General features: G+C 46.4%; 3 protein-coding genes across 3 annotated transcripts; all 3 read left to right on the top strand.

Moving 5' to 3' along the window:
• The first annotated feature begins 523 nt into the window (after window positions 1-523).
• On the top strand, window positions 524-1,483 carry LOC133263256 (olfactory receptor 8U3-like). The gene has a single exon (XM_061442971.1). It carries the CDS (start codon window positions 524-526, stop codon window positions 1,481-1,483), a length of 960 nt encoding a protein of 319 aa, XP_061298955.1.
• A 3,837-nt stretch (window positions 1,484-5,320) lies between these two features.
• On the top strand, window positions 5,321-6,280 carry LOC133263255 (olfactory receptor 8U3-like). The gene has a single exon (XM_061442970.1). The coding sequence runs from the start codon at window positions 5,321-5,323 to the stop codon at window positions 6,278-6,280; it is 960 nt and encodes a 319-aa protein (XP_061298954.1).
• A 10,850-nt stretch (window positions 6,281-17,130) lies between these two features.
• Window positions 17,131-18,057, top strand: LOC133263250 (olfactory receptor 5G3-like). Its single transcript, XM_061442965.1, has one exon. The coding sequence runs from the start codon at window positions 17,131-17,133 to the stop codon at window positions 18,055-18,057; it is 927 nt and encodes a 308-aa protein (XP_061298949.1).
• Window positions 18,058-23,213: the final 5,156 nt, after the last annotated feature.

Genomic DNA, 23,213 nt, shown 5'->3' with positions numbered 1-23,213 from the left:
AATGTTAATGTTATCTGTTGTTAATGATCTCAAATAGTTTGATAAATGTGATTTGGTGACATGAATGATAATTAGAAGTCAAGGCAATACACCTAGAGGACATTAATGTCTAAAATAGGATTTCACTGGGACTGGGACTTTCTCTTGCTCCAGGTTTACATTCACTGCTACGAGGTCCCTGTGAGGTGTCTTCCAGCACAAATTGCTGCCAAACCGAAAGTGAATAAAGATCTGATTCTTTCAGCATACCTGAAAACACACGTGTTTGAATAAATCCATAGTTTTATGTTATCCCAGCAACAAGTGCCATTTGTTGCTTCTACGTGCTCCCTGTCCTATTGAAAGTACCACAAGTGAAAAACATATATATAATGTGGGATAGAAAATACAGTAAACTATATTAATTCCACCAAAATGTCAAAGTTAAACTAGTGACTGAGTGTAGTTAGATCCACTCCTGAATATCTCTTTTTAATCAGTGTGATGTTTTAATTCCTTTTGTCTCAGCAGGTAACACCTGGTCATGGGAGGAAATCACACACAGACTGAATTCATCCTGTTGGGAATTACAGACAGCCCATATGCACAGACTCCTCTTTTTCTCTTGTTTCTATTGATTTACATTGTCACTCTGGTGGGAAACTTCAGCATTATCACATTGGTTCGGGTTTCTCCCAGCCTCCACACCCCCATGTACTTCTTCCTCACCCATTTTGCCTTCACTGACATCTGCTATTCCACAGTCATCTCCCCCAGGATGCTGGCAGACCTGTTATCAGAGGACAAAACCATTTCTTTTACCGGCTGCATGATGCAGTTCCTCAGCTTCACTTTCTTTGGCAGTGCTGAGTGTCACCTCCTGGCCATGATGGCCTATGACCGGCACGTTGCTATCTGCCAGCCCCTGCTTTATGTGACCATCATCTCCAGCCGTGTCTGCTGGCAGCTGGTAGCATCATCCTACCTATTTGCCTTCCTCAGTGCCATCATCTACACATGGTGTGTGTTTGGAGGTTCCCTCTGTGGTCCCAACTGCATCAACCACTTCTTCTGCGACATCATCCCTGTGCTAAAGCTCATGTGCTCTGACACCCACATCAGTGAGATGGTCATCTTTGCCCTCATCACCATCAATGCGGTGTGTGCAAGTGCGGTCATTTTTCTCTCCTACATCTCTATCATCCGCACCGTGCTGAGGATGGGCTCAGCACAGAGCAGGGCCAGAGCCTCCCACACCTGTGCCTCCCATTTGACTGCTGTTGCCTTATTCTTTGGGACAGCATTCTTCATGTACCTACAACGTCCATCTAGCCACAGGACCCTGGATAAGTTGGCCTCCATCTTCTACTCCGTGGTTACCCCCATGCTCAACCCCTTCATCTACAGCCTGAGGAACAAGGAGGTGAAGCTGGCTCTGGTGAGGTGCGGGAGAAGGTTCTTAAATGGCTGGCAACATAGAAGAGTTCTGTCATCTAGGACATGAACAGCTCATCCTAACTGAAGAAGACTGCGATGCACTAAAACAACGATATTTTCCACTAACCCTCATGACTTTATTTACGTTCTTCCACAATTCCTGCTCAGAAGCCAGTGACAGTATTGAATGAGAAAGAGACCCAGCCATCACATCTTCCTTGGAAGGAAATCATTAGGAGGGGAACCTCAAACTTCAATTCACTTTGCAGGCACCATCCTGGAGGTAGAAATTACCTTCAATTATCCCAGGCCTCTTTCCCTCACAGGAAACACCAATCAGCTTTACTGAGTTACAACTTTTGTCACTGAAAAAGTTGTCTTTTTCTTGCATGATTCTTGACCTTGTCCTTCAGCTCCAATAAAATTCCTCCCTCTTACCTGCGAGTTCTTTACCTGCTGCTGGGGTGGGAGGGAAGAGGCAGTGTAGTTTTACATTTGCTTGCTGAAAAAGAGTCAGAGAAAAGGTTCCAAAAGATTCATTGCATTTGTTTGTGCCTTTCAAAGAGAAGAAGCGGGTGGGAGTCCAGGTCTCAAGATGCGCCTTTGAATATGAATTCCTCCCCAGGCTGCAGCTTCACAATAAATTTCACTTCAAAGAAGAAATTTTAGACAATATAATTCAAATCAATGGATCCTCCCATTCAATTTAAGTGGAGTTTTACATTCATTTGCAGTGCTCTTTACTTAAATGGTGAGATAAATGGAATTCCAGGTAGAGATCTGCACCCACATCCCATGTCTATGCCCAGTTTGTTCTAATGCATACCAGGAAAATCAAATGGTGTATTTCACTTACCAATGAAGCCTGTGGCACATTTCCATAGATGAAAGGCAATCCTGAACACAGAATCGATGGTAACTTAGAGCTGTCTGGGTCTGAAAGAAGCCAAAACGCACTGATGTCGGAGAATGTATCTTTACTGGTTGTGACTGCACATTAACCTATGTTTAGGAGGTATGTGGGTGATGAACAGTCTCTTTCATGATCTTTAGCTGTGGAAGAGCATTTTGACACAGCTAGTAAGAAGCTCAAAGCTGAATGTCCAGTGTAATTCTAAAGAGACCAAGAGGCAGGGCAAAAACTCTACAGACAATAAGGTAAAGCAGGTAAATCAGACTGTCTGTGGTCTTCTGGCACAAGTCAGCTGTAGAAACAAAGCAAGACTTAGAAATGGTTCAAAACAAAGTCTGGAGGCCTAAGGAATACCGTAGGAAAATAATACACCTTGGTATCAAGTGAAGCTCTGATGTCCTGTCACAAACCCAGCAGATTTCGACAAAGCTACTTCCAAAGCAAAGTGTTATCAAACTACTGAAGAGCATAAGTCAAATATTACCTATGTTAAAGGAGAACGCAGTAAGGACCAGAGAATAATACTTGAATATAAGGAGGGAAGCCCAAGATGGAGATATGTCCTGGGTTCAGCAGTAGCAGTCATGTTTTTCCTTTGTGTTAACTGGTGCAGTGCTGTGTTTTGACTTCCAGCCTGGGAACAGTGTTGGTGAAACCGATGTTTTCAGTTGTTGCTAAGTGATGTTTACCCTGACCAAGGACTCTGTGAGGCTCATGCTCTGCCAGGGAGGAGGGGAAGCTGTGAGGAAGCAGAGATGGGGCGCCTGACCCGGGCTAGCCAGGGAGGTATTCCATACCACAGCACATCATGCCCGGGGTGGGGGGTAACTGGGAGTTACCCGGAAGGACAGGGGCTTCCAGGTGGGACTCGTTTCTTGGCCGGTGGTATCGTATTCTGTTCCCTTGTTATTTTCCCTTATCATTGTTGTAGTTGATAGTAGCGGTGGTGATTTGTGTTGTACATTGGTTGCTGGACTGTTCTTGTCTCAACCCGTAGGAGTTGCACTCTTTCGATCCTCCTCCCTGTTCCTTCGGGAGCGGGGAAGGGGAGAGCCCTGGTGGGGGGGTGGGGGGGGGGGGCCTCGATTGTTGTCAGCCCGGCACCACTCACTGGGAGTGAGTGAACAAGTTGCCTGACTGGGTTTAAACCACGACAAGATAAGACAAGACACCTCAGGCCACATCAATTCCCCTGGTCAGAATCAACTCCAGCAATTGCTATGCAAGTCCATAAACAAGCCTAGGTCACCATCAAAGGATTCCATACGTGTATACACCATCCACAAAAATCAAAACCACAACTCCTCTAAAAAAGCTCAGCCTCCAGGGAATGAGCTCAAATAGAGACTGGGGGGCAAAAGAGTGGGGATGGAACCCCAGCTGAGGCTGCTCAGGGGAATACAGGCCTGTTAGGTCACAATGGGACAATTCCTCCCTGCCTCAAAATGCCTGTTTTTCACCCTTGAATACAGTGGAAGTCCAGAGGCAGCAGCTCAGCTGTTGGACATCCCGGTACTACATGCGGATAACCTCACTGGAGCTGGAAAACTGGGCTCTCAAGTGTCCACAAAGGGACAGCAGCAGTTCCAGAGATGGAGTCACTTGTGCGTCATGTCCCATTTGGGAACCTTCTGCAAGATCTAGAATATCTCTAAACCCATATTCATTGTGTCAGCAAGTTCAGACCAGAGCCTTTTGCATGGTCCCCAAGTATGTAGGAAGCATCCTATGAGCAGCTCATCACTGCTGCTCTGCAGCTATGCTCAGGTTTGGCTCATCCACACCACGTCTTTCAGATTCCCAAGCACCACAATGCCTTTCAGAGGTGATTTCACACCCTTTGCTTTTCCTTCTCTTTGTTTTCCTCTGGTAAATCATGAGCAGCCCTGGAGGCTTCCTCCCAGGAGAGCACAGGCAACTGTATTTACAGCCCCAGCACCACAAGCTGGGCTCTTGGAGTCTGGCAGGAGCTCCCCTCTCTTCACATCAGGTGCTTAACAGAGCTGATGCTGGCACGTCGATGTTCTCTGCTGCATTGGAGATAAATCCTTGGCTCCCATCACTCGGTGGCAGAAGGAGGGCACAGGAGGTAACAGCAGCACAAAGCAGAGCCTCCCCTACACTGAAGCAGTGGGACTGCTTCTGCATGTTCTCGTATCCCTTTTTTTGGGAGCTATATCAGAAAGTAGCCTTACCAATGTGTGTTTTCTTTATCAGAAGAGGGAGCAATGGCTTATGCAGGTTGTGTTTCTTTTACATAGGCAGCTAAAGCAAGATGAACTGATTTATTCTTGTTTTGTTATAAAGAAATGCAGCATTTCAGATTGTCAGCAGTATGTCATCACTAACAAATCAGCCTTTGGAATCAACCTGTTTTAACATCAAGTACTTTTGAAAGCAAGCAACTTAATGCCATGGGTTTAGGGTGTTTCAGCATGCTGGAGCTCAGAAACTTATAAATTATGTATTTATCCATGGGAATGTTATCTGTTGTGAATGATCTCAAATATTCTGATAAATGTGATCTGGTGACTGGAATGATAACTAAAAGCCGAGGGAAAAATGTCTGGAGGTCATTCATGTGTAAGCTGGGATTTCACTGGGAATGTGACTTTTCCTTGCTTCAGGTTTACGTTTACTCCTATGAGGTTCCTCTGAGGTGTCTTCTAACACAAATTGGTGATTGAAGATCTGATTTTTTCCAAATATAAAGAACAGATATCTGTGAATAAATCCAGAGTTTTAATTGTCCAAGCATAAAAATCTGAAAAATGGTATTTGCTGCTTCAATATGCTCTTTGATCTTTTTGAAATATCTCAACCTAAAACCATGAAGTACATAAAATTGGGGTGAAAAAATGCAGTAATGTATACTAAAATGTAATAGTTTAAACGGTCACTGATTAGAGTTAGCATGGTCCAAATCTGAATCTCCATTTTTGATCAGTTTGATGTTTCTCTTCCTTTTCCCTCAGCAGGTAACACCTGGTCATGGGAGGAAATCACACGCAGACTAAATTCATCCTGTTGGGAATTACAGACAGCCCACGTCTGCAGACCCCTCTTTTTGTCTTTTTTCTATTGATTTACATTGTCACTATTTTGGGGAACGTTGGCATTATCATCTTGGTTCGGGTGTTTTCCAGCCTCCACACCCCCATGTACTTCTTCCTCACCCATTTTGCTTTCACTGACATCTGCTGTTCCACAGTCATCTCCCCGAGGATGCTGGCAGACCTGTTATCAGAGGACAAAACCATTTCTTTCTCTGGCTGCATGATGCAGCTCCTCACCTTTGCCTTCTTTGCTACTATTGAGTGTCACCTCCTCGCCGTGATGGCCTATGACCGGCACGTTGCTATCTGCCAGCCCCTGCTTTATGTGACCATCATCTCCAGCCGTGTCTGCTGGCAGCTGGTAGCATCATCCTACCTATTCGCCTTCCTCACTGCCATCATCTGCACATGGTGTGTGTTCGGAGGTTCCTTCTGCGGTCCCAACCGCATCGACCACTTCTTCTGTGAGCTTTTCCCTGTGCTAAAGCTCGTGTGCTCTGACACGCACAGCAGTGAGATGGTCATCTTTGCCTTCATCACCGTCAATGCAGTGTGTGCAAGTGTGGTCATTCTTCTCTCCTACATCTCTATCATCCGCACCGTGCTGAGGATGTGCTCAGCACAGAGCAGGGCCAGAGCCTTCCACACCTGCGCCTCCCATTTGATGGCTGTTTCCATGTACTTTGGGACAGGATTCTTCATGTACCTACAACCTCCTTCTAGCCACAGGAGTCTGGATAAGGTGGCCTCCATCTTCTATGCTGTGCTCATCCCCATGCTCAACCCCTTCATCTACAGCCTGAGGAACAGGGAGGTGAAGCGGTCTCTGGTGAAATGCGGGAGGAGGTTTTTCAGCCGCTGGCAACATAGAAGACTTCTGTCATCCAGGACATGAACAGTTCATCTCAAGTCAGAAAGCCTATGGGGCACTAAAACAAAGGGATTTTTCCCAATAATCCCAATGATTTGATGTAGATTCTTCCAAACTTCCTGCACAAAACTCAATTACATTTTTAAATGAGATATAGATCCCTCAAATCACATCTTCCTTCCTTGGAAGGAAACCAAGAGGAGAAGAAACCTCATACTTCATTTGTCATCATAGTCAACAGCCTGTAGGAAGAAATTAGCCTGTAGGAAGAAATTACCCTCAATTATCCCAGGCCTCTTTCCCTCACAGGAAACACCAATCACCTTGATACAGTTGTAACTTTTGTCACTGATAAAGATGTCTTCTTCTTGCAAGATTCTTGACCTTGTCCCTCAGCTGCAATCAAATTCCTCCCTCTTACCTGTGAGCTCTTTATTAAAGCTGCTGTGGTGGGAGGGAAGAGGAAGTGTACTTTTATATTTGCTTGCTGAAAAAAGAGTCACAGAAAAGGTTTCAAAAGATTCATTGCTTTTGTTTGTGCCTTTCAAAGAGAAGAAGCTGGTGGGAATCAAGGTCTCAAGCTGCACCTTTGAATGTTAAAGGGAATCCCTCCCCAGGCTGCAGCTTCACAGGAGATTTCATTTAAAGGAAAAAATTGTAGACAATATAATTCATAATGGAGGATGATGAACTGTGCTGAGACCACCCAGTGTTAGGGACATTTTGGGCACATCAAGACCTCCTCCCATTCATTGTAAGTGGTGTTTTACATTCATCTGACATAACCTTTTACCTAAATGGTGAGAGAAATGGAATTCCACTTGGAGATAAGCACCCATATCCCATGTCCATGCCCTGCTCATGCTCAAGCACACCACGAAAACCAAAATGTCTATTTCATATAAGATTTAAGTTTGTAGGAAGCTTCCATAAATGAACGAACAAAGAACTGATGGTAACTGAGAGCTGTCTGGGTCTCAATAAAGCCAAAACACACTGATGGGGAGAATATCTTTCCTTTAGCTGTTGTGAGTGAGAATTAACTTATATTGGGAAAGTATATGGATGGTGAACAGAATTTTTATGTGCTCAGAAAAACAACAGTATGAAAGCATAAACTGTCATAGGTGTGGGGGCAATGTGGCTTCGACCTGCAGTCAATGAAGGAGCCAGAATCTGTATCCTTAAATGCTAAAGGGCTTGGCACCTTTGATATCAGAGAACTTCCTTCAAAACTTTCACCATATCTTGTTTTCTTCCATTTTGTTGGATATTTTGGCTTAGACTATACATATAGAATCATAGAGCCACAGAAAGCCCAGGCTGGGCCTCAAAAGATCCTCTGGTCTGAGCTTCTGTGAAAACAGGAGTCTAAATGAGCAGTGTCATGTGTAGGGCTCATCACTGTCTGATGAATTACCCATTCTGGTGTCCTTATTTCCTCTTGGGTTTAAGAAAGCTTCCAAAGCAGAGACAACTGAAATGGTCAAACATTTACCCAGACTGGATGCTACTTCACTCATAGAGGACTGGATTGCCATAGTCCTGTGTGGAGGAAACTGCTCAGTGAGTTGGCAAGAGAAACCTCAGTTTAACATGCCGGGGAGGCAGCATGGTGAATTCCAGCAACACAAGAAACAGGCTTGAGGTTTTGGAAATACATTTTCTACTGAGAGCATCATCATATGAATTCTGTTTCAATCTTTGCAGAGAAGGGATCTATAAAATGCAGCCACCCCGGCTGTAGACACAAACTTCCCACGTCAAATACATGATGGGGGTCTTCTGCATGAATGGTTCTGATACCTCAAATAGCAAGCACCTTTTTGGCAGGAAGAGCTGGACATGGGTCTGTGCTTCAGGTGCTGTTAGATCAGCCTAAATGTTTTGGAGAAGGATATTGTTTTTTGTGGAGATGATTCAAAACCTGGCCTCTATTGACATGAACATTAAAGATGATATTCATATGACAGCCTTGTTAACCTAACAATTAGTTAGCAATTCTCATCTTTAGATACCATATAGTCCCTTCAGATCATCCAGTCCCAACCCCCTGCCACAGGCAGGGTCACCTTTCGCTAGAGCAGCTTGCTCCAAGCCCCTGTGTCCAACCTGTCCTTGAACACTGCCAGGGATGGAGCACTTACCACTGCTTTGGGTAACCAGAAGTCATGAAGTAACGTGTGTCTGTTCCTGAGCTGTCCCAGTTATTTCTTCACTATGATGTCTGCACCACACAGACATAATTCCATAGTCCTAGACCATTATCCCAGTGAAACATTCACATGAGCATGGGTAGGTGGATCAGACTGGATGAACCATGTCAGGAAGCATAAAGGCATCTGGGACAGAGTTCAGTTGCCTGAACATTGACTATTAACACCCTGGAGATGCCCCTGGGTCTCCCTCTGAGCTTTCAGATGTGGCTCCAGAATGACCCAACCCTTCTGAAGGTTGCAGGATGTACATGTCAAGTGCTTGCCAAGGTCCTGGGCACTTCAGGACAGAGCAAATGGCACCACATTTCTATATAAGGGAGACCAAACCTGACCTGTGGCATTTCATTGCATCTGACTCCTTCCCTGCAACTTAAGTGACAGTTTCCACCACCAGTTATAGGAAAACATGCAAAAAAAGTGGTTTCTTAGTCCTTCAATTATCTTATATTTTTTCCCCCTTTATAAAGTTTTAGTCCAACTGAAAAGACAACTAAATTAACTCTTTCAAGACTGTTGGGAGGAGGGATTAGGAGTTCTGAAGTAGTTTCACATTCTTAAAATTTAGATGAATAAAAGTTGAGTCACTAAATCACAGTTTTGTGTCTCCATCCATGCTCAGTGAAGGTGTGTTTCTGTATCTCTAGTATTTGTTCAGATAAAAAGAGCAGTTTCAAGAGTTCAAGTTTTAACACACACACAGACACACACAGACCTCTCTCCCCTCACTGTGTTTCCATCCCCATCACAGGCTGTGGTCAGGCTGCATGAACTGGGCTCCTTTTAGACTCATTGAATCAACCAGGTTGGAAAAGCCCTTCAAGCTCATCCAGTCCAACCATTCCCAGCCCTGCCAAGGCCACCACTAAGCCATGGCACTGAGGGACACATCTACACAGTGTGTAAACACTTGCAGGGATGATGACTGCAGCCCTGCCCTGGGCAGCCTGTTCCAATGCCTGAGCACCCTTTGGGGCAGGAATTGTTCCTCAGCTCCATCTAAACCTGCCCTGGTGCAGCTTGAGGCAGTTTCCTCTTGTTCTGTCTTTTGGATTAAAACAAACTGAAAATAGGTTTGAGGGGGGCAGCTGATCCAGTTTGACCTCCAGGAGGCCTTCACATCCTGACTGGAATTAGTTTAATCCAGAGAAAGCTATTCTGACATGCATATACAAGTCTTTCTGATGTTCAGACCTGCTCTGGACCACATGCATTCTCACCAGCTGTCCTAGGATGTGATAAAACATCCTTTTATTCCCAACCACCCAAGAAGGGACCTGACTATCTCATAACTAGGCAAGGAATTTTAGATGTTGAGTCAGGTGACCCATGCTTATTCTCCAATCCCAAATTCATAATGGTAGGAAAATCACATTTATGAAAGCCAGTCAGAAATGGAGGATGGAGGTAGTGGACTTCAACATGCCTCAGTTTAACAGTTTAAGAACATTTTTAACAGGTAAAGAACTAAAGAGAGACACAAATAAATCCATCCCTAGGCAACTAATCACAAGAAATTCAATGTATGAAGTGGCCTTGAGGAGGCCCAAAAGTGAAGAGAAATGCAATGAGCTTCCCCAGCTCCCTTTATTAGGGGTCAAAAGCAGGAAGGGACAAAGCACCCCATTAGCAAGAACCACATTATCTGCACATGTCATGAAGACTGGGAAGTGTCTTTAAAGAGAGAGTAGGACCAAGCTTGCATGGGCACAGAAAGCCCTCCAGCAGGCCCAAAATCCAGGCTTTCACAATACAAGCACTCACAGCTATTTCCATCACAAGTGATGCTGCTCACTTTGCCAAAGCAAGAAGTGGTACCTGGGGACCAAGCGCCCTTCCAGGAGTCATCAGCTTTAACAAGACCTTCTGGGGTTTACCAAGGAAGTTTCCTCATCACCACAAAAGCTTCTCAGAAAACTTGGATGTGACTTCCCTCATTCTTCATAACAAGCCATCAGAGACTAATTAGCTGGGGATAACAAGAAAGAAACTTTCTTCTTTGTTAACAACAAAGTTCACTTCTACAGCTGCCTTGCTTGACAGAGATGGCTCATGGCCAAAGCCAGTGAGTTGGAGGGTCAGTGTGTTGGCATGTTTGTGTATTAAGGACAATTTCATGGGCCTGGATCATAGAATCCCAGCCTGGTTTGTGTTGAAAGGGACCTTAAAGCTCCTCCAGCTCCAGCCCCAACACCTTCCACTGGAGCAGCTTGCTCCAAGCCCCTGTGTCCAACCTGGCCTTGAACCCTGCCAGGGATGGGGCAGACACAGCTTCTCTGGGCACCCTGTGCCAGTGCCTCAGCACCCTCACAGGGAAGATCTTCTGCCTAAGAGCTCATCTCAGTCTCCCCTCTGACAGGTTAAAGCCATTCCCCTTGGCCTGTTCCTGCAGGCACCTGTCCTAAGCCCCTCTCCATGTTTCCTGAAACCCCTTTAGGCACAGGTTTATTGGGAAAAGTTCCTTTCTTATGGCTCTAAAAAGAGCCAACCAACACTAGTATCTTCTAGGCAAAAATTTCCTATCCATCTATGCAGAATTTAACCCCCTCGTCAGGAAGTTAATTATCTGCTATTAGCAACCTTTCTAAAAGCAAACACACAGCCAGGACACTGCCGACATCCATTTTGCTTTCCTATTCTGTCCAGGAAGTGATTTATGCATGCTGAGCTTTGAGGCTCTACTGCATTAGACATTATTAACCAACAGAAATGATTGAGGACAGGTTGGATGGTGATTGCAGCAACCTGCTCTACTGGAAGGTGTTTCTGCCTGTGGCAGGGGGCTGGAACTGGGTGAGCTTTAAGCTCCCTTGCAACCCAAACCATTCCATGGTTGTATGAAAAGCTGCTTTCACCTCCTCACTTTTGAGTGGGGTTCCTGAAGGACCCCAACACATCAGCACAGTGAGCTGATGTTTCCCATTAGACTTAAACTTACTCTTCAGGCTATGGCCTCTGTCTGCTCTGAACACAACCCACATTGTAGCTGTGTCTGCCCAGCACCCTTCACTGCAAGTGGAGAGAACCATCTACTTTTTCCAGAAGAAATCCCTGATATGGATGTTTAAAATAGATCCAAGCTGAATCAAAGACCCCAGATGCATCCTTGTCTCCATAAGGGGAACCTTCTGTGACTAATTCAGATGTGAAAGCCTACAGTTAGATAAGATGACTCCTTGGACCAATGTGACTCAACCCCCAAACCCTGGAATGAGAAATCATGAGTAAGCTGCAGCTGGGATGGAAAATAAGCTTTGCCTGGATGGACAGATATAAGTTAATGAAGAAGTGATAGAGTAGTTCTGGACAACACAGAGTCTTTGAGCCATGAAATAGGTTGGACATGTCTGGATACAACATATGGCCAGAAGCATGGAGCATCTGTGTCGTCAGCTCCAGATGATATCCAAGGAAAAGACAAGCCTGCTCAGACAGTGCCTTGAAAGGCTGTTCCCGAAACAAGTCGGGTGACTGCTTATCACAGGGGATGAAGTTCCGCTGTGCTCCTAGGTCAGCATGCTGGCAGCTTTCCATGGTGCAGGACAATCCAGAAGAGCAAAATGCCCAGCTACCTCCTACGGAGGAAATAAGTACATTTCCTATGAGGAAAGAAGTAGATGGGCACATGAAGCTGAGAGCTGGTCTTCATAAGGTTCCCCACCACCATGGTGATGGAGATGAGTAAAAGAGTTCCAAAGAGCAGCTTCTACACGTTGGGAAGCCCAAGAGGACAAACGTGGTCACACTCACGTGCTTTCCTCCAGCCACTCTCTTGGCAGCAGGAGACAAAGAAACATGGGAAGAGGTTAAATCACTTCTCCCAGCTCACAGGAACACACAGGGCATGAGGTTAATGCAGGATTTGGGGTTTCCTTTAGGACTGCACCCAATTCCTGGGAGATAAAACCATGATGATTGAAGGTCCTAAATAATATATTAAAAATAATACCTTGATAAAATAATAGGCAATAGTTCCTATATGGAAAAAAATAATCTTAAAGCTTAAATCCTAAAGCTGTGGCTGCTCTGTTATGGAAAGAATTGCTCCTGCAAAACATAAGCATCTTCCCATAAGCATCCAAATTCTTTTTAACAAGGAGGCTTGTTTGGGATGATTTCTTTGCTGTCTGTGGGAGTTGTTCTTATTTAAGGACAAGTAAATACAATAATATCATGCCTTAATCTGCCACAAGAATTAGTGTTGCATTAAATAGATAAGAAATCGAATTGGATTGATTTTCTGACTCTGTAGTGATGTTTGAGTCAATTAAAGTGAGACCAGAATCCCTGAATGCAATTCCATGTACTTGTAGCTTCAAGGGAAAAACCAGCCCCTTCTCATCTGAATTATTCTTGCATATATTTCTTCCTCTGTTCTTCCTTATATTTAAAGAACATGTGTGTATATATAGATGTACACAAGATGACTGCTGTTCGTGTTAACCTGAAATACGGAGGCCTTAAAAAGATGAGATGACCTTCAAATAAACATGTTGCCTGTTGAGAAATGAGCATTCCTCCTCCTTCCCCTACCACTTCACTCTTTCCATCAGCCCCTTTTCAAGCAAGATGACCATTTCTTCAGCACAATTCATCTTCTCCCTCCACCCTTCCCAAAGTAGCTTTTACTTCCCCATTCCCCAGCCTGTGCTCAGATGTTCATTGCACAAGGTCCCTTGACTCACCACCAGTGCTCTTCTCATGTTGCTGGTGGGTGCCTTTGCTGCAAGGGCACATTGATGGCTCATTTCAACACAGTGGACACCACAAGAGCCTTGTCCCTCTCTGATAAGGTGCTCTCCAGCCTGTCTTAGTGCTTAGAGCAAGTCCTCCTCATAGGCAGGACTCAGCATTTTCTCTTTTTGAAGTCTGTCTGATTCCACCTGCCCATTTTGGACCCAAAACTGGCCTTTGAAACAACATTTTGCATTATATGCCTCGAAATTTAAATAACCTCAGGGTGGCTTTTTACTGCTTGCAAAAGGAGGAAATGACACCAAGACTGGGACTTGTTCCTTGTAGAAAAAAGCAGCTGACAGCAGACAGGGCTTTAACACCTTTAAATGGGTTCAGAAGATCCAGCAGAACTTGTCTACACCCACCTCAGGCAGGAGGATGAAGACAGTTGCTGTTTCCCATTGCTAAGGGCTCACACACTCAATGGCCATTTCCTCATTGTCCTGGGTTCATCAGTAGCTGTCATTTTTTCCCCTTCCTGGTAGCTGGTGCAGTGCAGTGTTTTGACTTTCGGCCTGGGAACAGAGCTGATAACAAGGATGTTTTGGTTTGGCCAAGGACTTTGTGAGCCTCATGCTCTGCCAGGGAGGAAGGGAAGCCAGGAGGAAGCAGAGACAGGACACCTGACCCAAACTGACCAAAGAGGTATTCCATACCACAGCACGTCATGCCCAGGATGTAACTGGGAGTGAGCCGGAAGGGCTGGGAAACTGCAGGGTTGGAGGAGGTATTGGTCAGAGCTTGGTCGGGCCTGGGGGGTGAGTTATCGGTTGGTTGGTGGTGAGGTGTTGTATTCTCTTCCCTTGTTATTTCCTTTATCATTATTATCATTGGTGGTAGCAGTAGTGATCTGTGTTATACCTCAGTTACTAAACTGTTCTTATCTCAACCCGTGGGAGTTGCATTCTTTTTGACTCTCCTCTCCATCCCTCCGGGAGCAGGGGGAGGGAAAGAAGTGGGGGGAAGTGAGTGAACGAGTTGCCTGACTGGGTTTAAACCACAACACTCATCCTCATTCTCCTCCTTCCCCTTGTGTAGTACTTACATAGGTAAGTTGCAGATACATAAAGAGTAGACATCTCAAACACACACCTTGCATCTAATACCACTGAAACCAGCCGTTCTCAATACCACAGCTTGTCTAAACAAAGGGCAAAACATCACCCATCCCACATCAAATACCCACATCTTATCACACACAGAAGCATGCCAGAAGCCAGCCTCCTCATTGCCTGCTCATCATGACCCACCAGGAAGATGCATTGCAATGCTGGCTGCTGCTTCTGCTTCCTACGAAATGTGGTGTTTGCTCTGGCTCCTGGTCAGATGATAACCCCATTGAAGGCAGTGGCAGCCCTTAGACACAGCAAACCACTGGCTTCCTTAAACACACACAACAAGGAGCAAAAAGCTTTGGGGTTTGATAGCAGCAGCTCCAATGTGAAGCCACAATGAGCAGAGTGATAGGGTTGTAGCCACAGACTTGTGTTTTTAAGACACTAAGAGCTCATGTTCCTATTTAAACACTTGGTGATGGTGAAGGAGAGAGCAGCTGGACATAAAGTCATTGAATATTGTTGTAGAAGGTACCAGAGAGACCTTATTGTGGCCTTTCAATAACTTAAGAGGGGCTACAAGAAATCTGGAGAGGGGCTTTGAACAAGGGACTGTAGGGAGAGGCCAAGGGGAATGGCTTTAACCTGCCAGAGGGGAGACTGAGATGAGCTCTTGGGCAGAAGCTCTTCCCTGGGAGGGTGCTGAATCACTGGCACATGGTGCCCAGGGAAGCTGTGGCTGCCCCATCCCTGGCAGTGTTCAAGGGCAGGTTGGACACAGGGGCTTGGAGCAAGCTGCTCCAGTGGAAGGGGTCCCTGCCTGTGGCAGGGGTTGGAGCTGGATGAGCTTTAAGGTCCCTTCCAACACAAACCAGGCTGGGATTCTGTGATGGGCTTGGGAGCATCCATCAGAGCCACCAGCGACAGGGGCAACCCTAAAGCACCCTTCAGAAGGGCCCTTTTCCCCTGGTGCTGCCCATTTCAGTCCTTTACCACACTCCTCACTGTTCCTCCCCATCTCCTTCATTCCACTTTTGGGCACCGCTCCCTCAGGCTCTCTCCTTTGTCTCTTGTGCTTCCAGCACAATGGATGGAAGAAGGTGAATGTCATCATCAGGGAGAGCACAAGGACTGGGGCTGCCTTGGTCCCCAGTGGGATAAAGATCCAAATTCCCCAAGAAGCCCTCTCCAGGCAGAGGAAGGACAGGACGGTGACCATGAGCAGCCAGCACAGAGGTACCAAGGCCAAGTCACGCCTGACCAACCTGAGTGCCTTGGGTGATGTGAGCATTGATGTTTGCATGGACAAGAAGTAGAGGACAGCATTTACCTCACTATTAGCAAGGTCACCACGATCTTCTGTTGGCTCCTTTGCAGCCAAACTTGTGAGCTATGGTTTGAGTACATGGAATTGAATATGGGTGGAAAGCTGGTTCATTGCCTGTGGTGCTGGGATTGCTGATGGACCCTGGTACCAGCTCCCATTGGCGAGGTTCCCCTCACCTCCCTGCCATGATAATGTCAACCATGGCCCTTGTGAAGGTGTAACTGCCTCAGAAATGCTCCAGAAGTGGATGTCAAAGGTGGGCTTGTTCTGTGGTTTGCTCTAGGGGAGCCCAAAGCCCTGTTGCTTGCTCAAGCTGAGGTCATCTCCTCTGGGGACATTTCTTATCCAAACTAATCAACACAGAGAAGCGATAATGACCTGCTTTGGGCTTTGTCACCTCCTGGGGCACAAAGAGATTCACAGTCCCACATCCCCACATCACTTGAAATAGGAAGGGGGTTTGCTGATGCTGGCTCATTCCCAGGCTCCCTGCACAGCTCCAGGCACGTTCATCTTCACATCCATCTCTGAGAGCATGAGGAGGGCAGCAGAGACAGAGCTGAGATGTAAGTGATGGGCAGCATCTTTCAGCCCATCATTTTCCTGTGGTTCTGTCTTGCCAACAAGCAGCAGCTCCTGTCTTCATGTCCTGCCCTACTGCAGGGTCCGGGGTTTCTTGATGATGCTCTGGGCTTCCCAGGGAGCTGCCTGTGCTGTGTGCTCCCCATGCTGCTGCTGAGAAGACAGGTTTGGAGATCACCCTCATGGAAAGCACCCTCAGGAGGCTTCCTCACCTCTGAGCAAAAAAGGTTTCCTGGATGAGCACCAGAAGCTTTCCTGTACAGGACATTCAGGGTGCTCCCCATTGCTGAGATGAGGCAGCTCCAAAAGATTACTTTTTTCCCCCAAACATGTGTGCAAGTAGGGATTGCTGAGCTCTGGGGAGTGCCCATTTCTGTTGGAGACTCAAGGGAAAGGTTAAAGAACCATGAAAGTTTTTAGATCTGACAAAGTGTGTCAGGAGGGAGGGGAAACCGATACTAACCACTGTGTAAGGTAGCATAGGATCATAGGGTTGGCTGGCAAATGCCCGTAAGAGGATGAAGGATCAGCTCTGCACTGTGAAAGCACCACGTTTCTCTATGTTCCAGGTTGAGCCGGATGGTCTCCAAGCCACAGGCTGAGCACTAAAGCAGGCGATGAGGTGCGGTACTAAGGTAAAGCTACTTGGGTGAGTGGAACCTCCCTACTGATTTCCAAAGTGGTCATTGCTCAACATCCAGAAGTGAGCCAGAGGAGCACACACCACGTTGTGCCATGGTGTTTAACTGCTTGAGCACCCCTTTGTTCTACCTGTGCTGGCACAGGACTTTCACCAACCTGTTCCTCATTGATCTGTGCCTGAACTTTCCCTTTCCATCCTGTGGGACTGTCTCTGAGCAGCTCCCACCACACAGAGGCTTTTCCACCTGGGACATCCCCGCCTCTTGGAGAAGAAACCTCCAGCCAGGAGCTCACACACAAGGCACCATCCAGCCCATGGCACAAAGCAATTGCACCCAAGTGACCGAGTTCAACCTGGTGGGCTTCACAGAGGACCCGGTGACTCAGGCCTGCTTGTTCCTGCTCTTCCTGCTCACCTACCTTGTCACCATTGTGGGCAACCTGGCCATCATCATCTTAATCAGGGCCAGCCCCAACCTCCACTCCCCCATGTATTATTTCCTGGGCAATCTGGCCTTTGTAGACCTCTGTTCTTCCACCATCATCACCCCCAAGATGTTGGTTGACTTGATGTCAGAGAAGAAGAGCATTGCTTATGCTGGGTGTGTGGCTCAGGTCTTTCTCTTTGATCTCTTTGGGATGACCGAGTACTTCCTGCTGGCTGCAATGGCCTACGACCGTTATGTAGCCATTTGCCATCCCCTCCTGTACCCCCTTGTCGTGTCCCCACAGTGCTGTTTCCAGCTGGTGACTGGCTCGTACCTCGTGGGGCTGACCAATGGTGTGGGACAGACCATCAGCATGTCCACCCTGTCCTTCTGCAGCTCCAGTGCCATCGACCTCTTCTTCTGTGACATTTCCCCTCTCATCTCGCTCTCCACCTCTGACACCACCTTCAGCCACATCATCCTGACCACTGCAGCATCTCTCTTTGGTGTGTCCAGCATCCTGGTTATCCTGCTCTCCTACGTGGCCATCATCGCCACCATCCTGAGCATCAATTCAGCCGAGGGCAAGCGCAAAGCCTTCTCCACCTGCACATCCCACCTCACCACTGTCAGCATCTTCTGTGGGGCATCCTTCTTCACTTACTTAAACCCCACCTCAAATAGCTCAAGAGTAGGAGACAAATGGGCTGTGGTGCTCTACACCGTGGTGCCTCCCATGTTGAACCCCTTGATCTACAGCCTGAGGAATAAAGATGTGAAGGAGGCTTTGAGGAGACTCTTGAAAATAAAGTGATATTGAATGTTGTAAGTTTAGGGCCAGGTAGAATGGAGATGTGGGGAGATGCTCAGCTGTTTATTAAGTATCTCAGATGGGCAACATTTGCTGGGGGATTCTTAACTTCCATGATGCACTGGCTGCTTTTATATCACCTCCTGCATATGCAAATAAGAACATTACAAAATCTTTTATAATTCCCTGCGCTCAATGTATGAGCTGTGTTTTGTTTTGCATGACTTTCACTTCGCAAATCAGAATAAAGAGAGAGTGAATTCTACTGTTGCAGTAAATGGAACTTCATTTCTAGACGGTCAGTAATGGCCATAAGAAAAGTATACAAACACAAGATAAATAGAGAGGACAGGAAATATCTGGCACAATGTGCAGGAAGTTATTTTAGACTTTGATTCTCAAGTCTCATTAAAAGATTTCCAGCACCATTCACCTCATTGCATTTCAGACAGCAAACACCTTAAGTTAAATATGGTACTTGTGTGACCTCTGGAATGAATGAAGGCACTTTGAAAGAACTTTAAGATGTAGTAGTGATGAATACTCATCAAAAGGCAGACCCTATCAAGAAAACCACTGTCCACTGCTCCACACCTTTGCTTGCCATCTCTCTGTACACAGCAATGATCTCCATGGCATCCTGACCAGAAAAGATCATAGGAGCTATTGTGTTGCTCATCAGCCTTCAGACTTGATATGTGGCAGCCCATAGCAGCCTGCACCAATGGCATTGCCTACCCTGATGTCTCTACTGCTGCCTTCCTGCACAGAGAGTTGATTTGTGGTGGAAAAACAATATATACATGAAAATTCACCAAAACGTTCCAATGTCTGCATTACCCCAACCCATAGAGCTGCACCCTCTGCCAGGGCCATGGTAACCTGGAGCATGGCTGAGCCTCAGGGCTATCCTAGAGACATAAAATCATGGAATGGTTTGTGTTAAAAGGGACCTTAAAGCTTCTCAGAAGACTTGGATGTGACTTATCTCATTCTTCATAAAAAGCCATCAGAGATTAATTAGCTGGGGACAAGAAGAAAGAAACTTTCTTCTTTGTTAACAACAAAGTTCACTTCTACAGCTGCCTTGCTTGACAGAGATGGCTCATGCCCAAAGTTGGAGGGTCAGTGTGTTGGCATGTTTGTGTATTAAGGACAATTTCATGGGCCTGGATCATAGAATCCAGCCTGCTTTGTGTTAAAAGGCACCTTAAAGCTCATCCAGCTCCAACCCCTGCCACGGGCAGGGACACCTTCCACTAGAGCAGCTTGCTCCAAGCCCCTGTGTCCAACCTGCCCTTGAACACTACCAGGGATGGGGCAGCCACAGCTTCTCTGGGCACCCTGTGCCAGCGCCTCAGCACCCTCACAGGAAAGAGCTTCTGCCTAAGAGCTCATCTCAGTCTCCCCTTGGGCAGATTAAAGCCATTCCCCTTGGCCTGTCCCTACAGACCCTTGGCCAAAGCCCCTCTCCAGGTTTCCTGCAGCCCCTTTAGGCACTGGAGCTGCTCTAAGGTCCCCCCTTCAGGAGCCTTCTCTTGTCCAGGCTGACCCAGCCCAGCTCTCTCAGCCTGGCTCCAGAGCAGAGCTTCTCCAGCCCTCACAGCTTCTCACCAAAGATCTACCTCATCCCACATTCACAGCTCACTTACACACAATGATGTGCCCAGCTTTGCAGCACAATTTATGTCTAAAAAGACAATAACAACATTTTCTGGCAGATATCTAAGGTAGGGAAAGCATCATCAGCTTGAAGCACCAGGAAGTCTGCCTGGTTGTGTCTGGGTTATTGGTTCTAATCATTCTCATTCCATTCACTAAACCTCAGTCACTCAGGAGTGACACAGTCTGTGCTCGAGTGTGCCATGATACCAGACCCCTCCAGTGAATTTTAACGTAAAGGGATGCAGAAAGCAAAACCTACCCAAAAAAAAAAAACACACTATTGGGTCTGTGTGGTTTCTTTCCCTAAATAGATCCATTTTGGGTCCATAACCCCTAAGAAGTTGTCCTGAGAATCAGAAAAGTCACCCAGACAAATGCATAAGAAAATGCTCATCAGCTGCACTTGAAGCTTCATTTCATTCCACTCAAATCTGTATCATTTCAACACTGACTTGATGAGCACTCAGTTGCCTAAAAGGGGATGAAATGAATCATTCAGTGGCTTTAGCAAGTGATGCACAGGCTGGTGCCAGTCATTGTGGTCAGTCCAATGGATTGGGATGGGATTTCTCCTGCAGGACTTCAGGAAGAAATGTCAAAATTCAATTAGAAAGAACATTTGGGGTTCCTCTGCTTGGGTTTTTCTTTGACAGATCATTTATAACTAACTCAGTGCTTATACTGAACATACCAGCTAAATCTCAGCATGGTTTAGCTGAATGTTGTTGTCTACAGGCTTGGTTCTTCATCTGACCCTTCTCACCCTATTGTTGCCAGGTCCTCTAAGAAGCAATTCACCTTACTCCAAAACAACCACCCTAAATAGCTGAACTGAGTACTACCCAGAAATTCCCACTTCTCACTGTTGACTGCAGAGCTCAAGTTATTCCCTGCACCAGGACAAAGGGGTGTCATAGAATCATGGAATGGTTTGGGTTGGAAAAGACCTGAAAGCCCAACCCCCTGCCATGGGCAGGGATGCCTCACACTGCACCAAGTCACCCAAGACTCTGTCCAGCCTGGTGCCTGTTGACTTCACCTTGATAATCCCCATGTTGAGAGCCCAGATCCACATCTGCAGGAGCACAGAGCTGAAGGATGCTCTGGGGAAGACTCCAAGGAAGAGTTCTTGTTTCCTCCTACATTCAGGCTGGTAAAAAGATATAATCAGCTCAATGTAAAGAACATGATTGTTCTTGAGATTGCACCTTTGTTCTGCAGTGATGGAAACAGTGATCACATAACATGGAGAGCTACAAAAAGGTCTGAAATGGTCTTTCTTGGTGCAGGGAGTAACTGAGGCCCTCTCTGGGGGATGCACGGCTGTGCAGCAACACTTCATTGGGGCAAAGGCCACACTGAGTATCTGCTTCAGGGACCTGGTGCCTAAGGAGATACAGAATGAAGCAATGGATAAATATCCCCAACCACACACCACAGGCAATGCTGGGACAGGAGAGGACACACCTGCTTGCTCTGCCCTCTGAGATGAGCTGGTCTGGGGCTGTCACACAGAGATCTTCAGTGTGCTTTTGTTATTGTGGTCTCTAAACTTGTGAGCCCATGTTAGACACTCATGGTGGTGATATGTTCTAGGTCACGGCTCCGTGGGACACATGGGATCTTGCTGGACAAGACCATGAGTGAGTATTCGCAGGTAAAAAGGGTCAACAAGGGGTACAGCATCGTATTAGCCAAGAAGGTAAATCTTCCAGGTGATTCATCTTTCTTTTCTTTGTCTCCTCATCTCTCTGCCCACCCCTTGTGGTACCTGATGACAAACATTAGAATCAACATATGAGGCCAGATAAGAAAATCATCAAGCCCATTGAGGAGCATCCAGCATGAGAGGCAATTGAGAGAGGGTCCTCCAAACCTGACTGGAGCATAGAGGAAACTGCAAGGAAGCAGCAGGCCACAGCTCATCTTCTGGTCTTCCTATGGAAGAGTCTATCACTTCCATTGGCTATGGAAGAGCTGAAGTCATTCATTTTTAGGCTGGCAATGTCAGGTGAGATTAATTCCAGCTTCTGTGCCTGTACTCAGCTGTGCAAACACACACTAGCACTGAATAAATGCTGCTTTCAGTAAAGTGCCTAAAACCAGAGGTCCTAACATACACAGACTTGTATTTAAGGCTTTTAGGTGCACATCCAGCCCTTCAGTGTTTGCTCATGGAAAAGGGAATAATCAATGAGACAATGCTTTTAGTGGTAGGACTGATGACAGTGAATCTAATCAAACTGTGTTGGGCTGTAGCAGATGGTGACCCTACATGCATTTGTCTTCAGCCTCTATCTCCAGTTTCTCCATGTGAAATTCTAATTAAAGAGTCTTAATGTATGAGCAATTTAATGTGACATCGAAATTGAGATCTCATATTCATAGAAGTGAGGGAATGCAAGGAAGTGCTCAAGGCCAGGTTGGATGGCATTTGGAGCAACCTGCTCTAATAGAAGGTGCCCTGCCTTGGACAGGGGGTTGGAACTGGATGAGCTTTAGGGTCCTCTCCAAACCATTTCATCATTCTCCGATAAAATAGCACAAGCAAAATCAGCATAACAGGTCTTCTCAATACAAAATTTACTCTGCTTTTCTCTTTTGTGTGTACAGCTGTGTCTTGGTACAGACAGCAATGCCAGCACCATAGAAGCCCCTCTCTTAACCCATGATCAAGACCCCACACTGCAGCTGTGAAATAGCCACTGGGATCCATGTCTCCAGTTCAGTTCCCTCACCAAGGAAGAGAGGAACCACAGCTCAGTCACCAACTTCATCCTCTTGGGGCTCACCACTGACTCAAAGCTGCAGCTTCTCTTGTTCATGGTGTTCACCTTAGCCTACATCACCACCCTCATGAGCAACATCACCCTCATAGTGGTGATATACTGCAGCTCACGCCTCCATACCCCAATGTACTTTTTCACTGGCAATTTGTCCTTCCTGCACCTCTGGTATTCCTATGTCTACACCCCCAAGATCCTTCTGAACTGCATCTCTGAGGAAAAGAGCATCTCCTTTGCTGGGTGTGCTGCTCAGTTCTTTGTCTCTGGACAAAACCCAGGGCTTATGTCCCCAAGGATGCACACAGCTAGAAGTGCACCGACCTTGTCTTGCTTGTGTCTTCCTTTGTCACTTTTCACAGCCCACGCAGGGACATAAGCTCTTCAGATCTTGAAGTTCATCATGAGGGACAGGAGATGGCACTGTGCAGACAGACCTCCTCTCCCTTCCACCTCCCCCCATATGCAAAATATATCTGCTATAAAATGGGATGTTAGCAGCAGTTGGGATTGTTGCACATCACCTTCGCACTGTGCTTTATCTGAATTAAACATTCATTACTCATGCCCAAATCAGTAGCTCAACTGGAGCTCCATGTGTCAGAGAATGTTTTGTGTGGGAAGGGACCTTAAAGCTAATCCAGCCCCAGCCCCCTGCCATGGACAAGGACAATTTCCACTAGAGCAGCTTGCTCCAAGCCCCATCCAACC

This window comes from Pezoporus flaviventris, unplaced genomic scaffold, assembly GCF_033815535.1.
Source record: "Pezoporus flaviventris isolate CSIRO_AGI_PZ_B2104156 unplaced genomic scaffold, CSIRO_AGI_Pfla_v1 ptg000259l, whole genome shotgun sequence".
In the NCBI taxonomy this organism is placed as follows: domain Eukaryota; kingdom Metazoa; phylum Chordata; class Aves; order Psittaciformes; family Psittacidae; genus Pezoporus; species Pezoporus flaviventris.
This window is presented reverse-complemented; position numbering and strand designations above follow the sequence as displayed.

Bases quoted from the DNA above. Each gene is read 5' to 3' on its own strand.
- LOC133263250 (XM_061442965.1), top strand. From the start codon at position 17,131: ATGGCACAAAGCAATTGCACCCAAGTGACCGAGTTCAACCTGGTGGGC.
- LOC133263256 (XM_061442971.1), top strand. From the start codon at position 524: ATGGGAGGAAATCACACACAGACTGAATTCATCCTGTTGGGAATTACA.
- LOC133263255 (XM_061442970.1), top strand. From the start codon at position 5,321: ATGGGAGGAAATCACACGCAGACTAAATTCATCCTGTTGGGAATTACA.